This window comes from Capra hircus, unplaced genomic scaffold, assembly GCF_001704415.2.
Source record: "Capra hircus breed San Clemente unplaced genomic scaffold, ASM170441v1, whole genome shotgun sequence".
NCBI classification, from domain to species: Eukaryota; Metazoa; Chordata; class Mammalia; order Artiodactyla; family Bovidae; genus Capra; species Capra hircus.
The window spans coordinates 7,986-13,294 of record NW_017190076.1 but is presented as its reverse complement, the minus strand read 5'-3'; the positions used below and the strand labels follow the sequence as shown (position 1 = coordinate 13,294).

The window sequence follows — 5,309 nt, the reverse complement described above, 5'->3', positions numbered from 1 at the left end:
GAGCCGTCGTTTCCATGCAGTACCTACCAAACGAGACACCGTGAACACAACGGAACCAAAGAGAAACAGGCTCCTAAGAGACCACCACGGAACACATGAGGGGTGGCCAGAGGAGGGAGCGGGGGAGACGGTGGCGGGGGGTGGGGTGGGGGAGAGAACGAGCGAACGAGCGCCACGGGCGAGGGAGACAGAGGACGCGGGGCGACCTTCCACCCGGGGAGTCCAGGGGTCACGGGCGCGTCACGACACCAGACGTCATCTGCCGTGACACCGAGCGGTGACGGACGGTCCCTCACTAGATGCATCCTGGTGATCTCTGTGTCATGCGCTGCACTCGGAAACACCGTCGGGACAGCTGAAAAGGAACGGGGGAACAACACACGAGGGGAAAAAAAAAAAAAAAGAGGGGGGGAAGGAAGCAGGACGGGAGGAAGGAAAGAAGGCGAAAGGAAACGTTGGCCGTCGGTGAGAGGTCCATTTGAGAAGAGCGGGACTTGCGTGTGTGTGGAGGGGCGGGGAGTGGGGAGGCGGGGGGAGAAACTAGGGTGAGTAGGAGGACGGGGAGCGGGAGGAGGAGAGAGAAAAGGACCGATGGCCTCGAGGGCGAGGGGGAGATCAAGGATCCAAAGAGTGGGCAGGACGGTCAGGTGAGCGCCATAGGGAAAGGAAAGGAAGCCAACCCACGAACACCCTCCCCACGGTGGTTGTGTTCAGTCCGAGATCAAGATGTGGGTAGCACGGTGTCCTCCAGCACACAGGGACACACAGGCCTCCCTTGGCGTGGGAGTTCAGGATCACCCTGAAAGCCGAAGCCGTTCTGTTCATCCACGGCTGACAAGTACCATGGTCCCACGACATTCACACATCCTAGCGAACCATCGAAAGACTCTCTCACTCACTCGCCATGAAACACGGAGAGAACAGAAAAGGAGCGACACGACGGTGGCTGGCCGGCCGGCCGGCCGGCCGGCCGGCTGGATTCCCATGAGAGTCTGAGGATGGAGCACAGACGTGGACAGAAAAGCATCCGATTCCCTTTGGTCAAGAAGCGGTCTCGCCTTCTGTGCCTGGTGTCTTTCCTACGTCTGGATGATTCCCTCCCCCACCCCACCCCACCCCACCCCACCCCGCTCCCAGCTTGAAGGTGCTCTCAAGGTCCCGCCGGAACGCTCTCTCTTCGGAGCGCCCTTCTGAAGGGGAACGTTTCTCTTCCACGTCATCGCCCCCGAGACAGCTTCAGCCTGGCCCTCCCCTCCACCCCCCGCCTCCCTCTCTGCCTCCTGCTCCTCTTCCTCCTCCTCTGAACTCTTGAGCTCTCCTCGCACCGGCCTCTCACCCCACACGGTGGCAGTGTCGGCCTAGGTACGCTCGGGCGTCTCTCCTCCCCGCATCCCAGCGGACTGCCACTGGCTCTCGACCGCGTCGTCCTGGGACCATGTGTCCCCTGGCCTTTTCTGCGGGTGGGGGAGACCCGGACGGGCCGGGGCCAGGCGGGGGTGTGGGGGAGCCTGCATGCGGGGGGAAGGGTGGGGGCAGAGAGGAGGAGGAGGAGGACGAGGAGGAGGAGGACGAGGAGGAGGAGGAGGAGGAGGACGAGGAGGAGGAACGACACCACTCCCCAGTGCCAGTGTGTGCCTGTGGCCCGGGAAACAGACGACGCCCCGGGCTGGCTCCGAAAAGGGGATCGGTCACGAGATCGGGCGCGTGTGTTCTTTGCAGAGGCCCTGCAGATCGAACAGGCAGGGGCAAGGATGGGGCTTCCCGCACCGAGCACGGTTCCCCCGTCGTGGAAACAGGCGTCTGTCCCACCGGGCGGGGCTTCGGCTCTCGGTGCGATGTCCGCAAGCCGTGGCCGCTGAAACGTGCGCACGCTGGAGCCGCCGCCGTGCAGAGGGAGATCTCATCCGGCTCCTCGTGTCCTTCCAGTGAGCAGGCCGGGATCTCGGGAAGAACAGAAAGCCAGAGAGTCGCACGAACCGGAGCGTCACGCTTTCAGAAGCCAAGGGAACCAGAAATGAGGTTCACTCGCGTGTGGGTCTGTCTTTCCACGGGACGAATCCTCTCTTGGAGCAGATGAGGGTTCCGGGGATCCCGTGGAGCAGAGAGGATAGAGAGTCCCCTCAGGTCCCCTGCTCCTCCCATGCACGCGCACGCTCCCCAACGGTCCTAGGAACAGCCTGCCCCAGAGGAGCGTGCTGGCCACAACCCACCTCCACGGAGACGGAGACGGCAGTGTCCGTCCGCGTCAGTCACCCTCGTCCAGAGTCCCCGGGCCGTGTGCCCTCGCCTTCACGCCTGGCACCGTCCGTTCTGTAGGTTTGTGTCGAACCTGCCCGGAGCCCTGTGGCATCGTCCCGGATCAGGGGTTCGGTGGAAAACACCCTGTCCCCCTGCCTCCTCGGCAGGTGGATCCTTCACCACTGGACCACCAGGCAGGGAAGTCCCTTCACAGCCTTCTAAAAGCATCTACCCTGAAACAGTCCACGTCGTCCTCCAAACATCACTGGACCATCACGACGGAAAGGAAGGAAACGATGTGAGTTCAAGAATGTCTTCACTCCTCAGTGCTTCTTGCTTTAGAACCACGAAGGCCTCTCTCTCTCTCTCTCTCTCTCTCTCTCTCTCTCTCTCTCTCTCTCTCTCTCTCTCTCTCACACACACACACACACACACACACACACACACACACACACACACACACACACACACACACACACACAGAGGGGGGCTCATCGTCCAAAAGAAACCAACTGTTGTGTTTCTCCATCCCCCTTGTTGTGGCTAGTCAAAGGAGCTGATCTCACGTGGAATCCGATGTCTTCTTCTCTAGGACACTTCAAGAAGCAGCAAGAGTGCCGGTCTGTGAGAAACGAAGGTCAACCCTTCACGATGCAATCCCTTTTCCGGGCCTGATCGTTCAGAAACTCTCCCATCCCAAGCGGGGGACGGCAGGATATCCATCTCGAGTTTGGGACGGGGGCTTCCCCGGCGGCTCCGTAGGAAACCGTCCCGTGCCCACGCAGGAAACACGGGTTTCATCCCCGGCCCGGGACGATCCCACGTGCTACAGAGCCACGAAGCCCATAGGCCTCGCCGACGGAATCCGTGCTCTAGATCCTGGCCACTGCGAGCGCTGAGCCCACACCCAGCAGCCGCTGAAGCCCACGTGCCCCAGTGCCCACGCTCCCCAAGAGGAACCACAGCCACGAGAAGCCCAGACACACAACCGCAGAGCGGCCCCCTCCTCCGCGGAGAGAGAACCGCTCGCACAGCCGTGAAGACACGGCACACCCCCACAGAGATCAGAGACGTCCCACGATTTGAAAGCAATACGGGGTCTAGGATGGGACGCCGTCGGCCAATACCTCGTCCCATCCCTCGGGAAGCTCGCCGACTCCGCGGTCGATGAGATCAAGAAACCGCAGCTCACCGTGCCATCGGAAGTGCGGGAAGCTCTCCCTGCAGTGCTGAGAGCCCAGTGGAGACGTGACCCGCGGGGACCGTGAGCGTGCCTGTTCTCGGGAAGAAGTCCTTCCCGGTCCGGGCTCTGGAGATCGGCCCACGCGGACCCGCAGACAGCGGACGGCCATCCCTCTCGGCTCCCTGCAGGCTCACGGGTCCAGGCGTGCAGTGCCCCCGGCATCTGCTCGCATCTTCGGGGCCCGTCTCCCCCGCCGCGCTCCACTCACTTTGAATCCTTCTCCCCTCTCGTCTGACATGTTCTCTTTCCCGTGCGACTCTTCCTGGCTCCCCAGGCACCACTTCGCATCGTTCTCTTCTCATCGCACTCGTCTCGTGGAAAGAATTCCACGTCTCTCTGCTCTGGTCCCCAAGGAGTCTGTCATCGCTCCATTCATCTGGGGATCGACTGGCACCCAGGCAACCCGGGCCCACGAAAACCGGGGCTCCGTGTGGATGGGACGACTTGCCGACGACCGCGGGGGGGGTGGGGGGTGGGCGGCTCGTGGACGTGGAAAGCTGGCACCGGGGAGTCGTCCTGCGGACACACCCTCGGGCACCATCGCGTTCGCGGGAGCGTTTGGGTTGTCGTCGTGGTCGCCGCCGTATTCCCTGAGACGCGTGCGGTCGCACTGGGAGTCCAACGGCGTCTATGGGAAAAGAATGGATCCTTCCCTGGATCCCCTCAGAAGGACTTCGAAAAGAGTCGTGGTCGAGACGTGATCGATCTTTCCAACACTCTCACTTCTGGGTAGACATCTAAAGAGAAGAGACACGGAAGCGAAATCTCAGAGAGAGATCTGCACTCCCATGTCCACGGCAGCATCAGTCACACGGGTCAAGAGAGGGAAACAGCCCGAGTGTCCATCAAGGGAAGAAGAGGGAAAGAAGACACACGATCCAGACAGAGATCGATCGATAGGTAGAAATAGATGTCCCACGGAGCCACGGGAACGAACGCATTCTTGTCTGGTGATAGCATGGATGTGACTTAGGGCGTGATGCCAAATGAATAAGTCAGGTAGAGAAAGAGAAAGACTTTCTCATGCCACTCACATGCCATGGATGGCCATCCAAAAAAGAAAGAAAGAAAGAAAGAAAGAAGGAAGACGGTCATCACAGAACGGCTGGGGGAGGGAGAAATGGGAAGATATTGCATTGATGTAAGGGGGAAAGAAAAAAAAAAAAAACGACTTCACGGATAAGGTACATCTATACTGTATACGTCACAAAGAGCACGGTGATTCTAATGAACAGCGTTATTATTATTGTATGGTACTATCCGGGGAAGGCCATGGCGCCCCACTGCAGTCCTCTTGCCCGGAAAATCCCATGGACGGGAGGAGCCTGGTGGGCCGCAGTCCACGGGGTCGCTCACAGTCGGACACGACTGAGCGACTTCCCTTGCGCGTTTCACTTTCACGCCTTGGAGGCGGACATGGCAACCCACTGCAGTGTTCTTGCCTGGAGAATCCCAGGGACGGGGGTGCCCGGTGGGCTACCGTCTGTGGGGTCGCACAGATTCGGACACGACCGAAGCGACGCAGCAGCAGCAGCAGCAGCAGCAGCAGCAGCAGCAGCAGCAGCAGCAGCAGCAGCAGCAGCAGCAGCATGATCATCTGAGAAAGTTGCCATGACAGTGGACATGAATCCTTCTCCTCCCGTCCAATGGCAGAAGGAAATGGCAACCCACTCTAGGATTCTTGCCTGGAACTGTCCACGGATGGAGGAGCCTGGTAGGCTACAGTCCGTGGCGTCGCAAAGAGTCGAACACGACCGAGTGACTTCCCTTTCTTTCACATCCAGTCATGATCTGTATGGGTTGTGAGAAAGCTATGAGCTACCGCTTG

At 60.2% G+C, this 5,309-nt stretch overlaps 1 protein-coding gene across 1 annotated transcript; it reads left to right on the top strand.

Moving 5' to 3' along the window:
- Positions 1–1,362: 1,362 nt before the first annotated feature.
- Positions 1,363–4,526, top strand: LOC108634797 (the record flags this gene model as incomplete). The annotated part of the gene is made up of 4 exons (XM_018045051.1): positions 1,363–1,460; positions 1,720–1,933; positions 2,112–2,536; positions 2,831–4,526. Coding segments are annotated over 4 exons (1,044 nt in total), but the record flags the coding sequence as incomplete, so codon positions are not given.
- Positions 4,527–5,309: the final 783 nt, after the last annotated feature.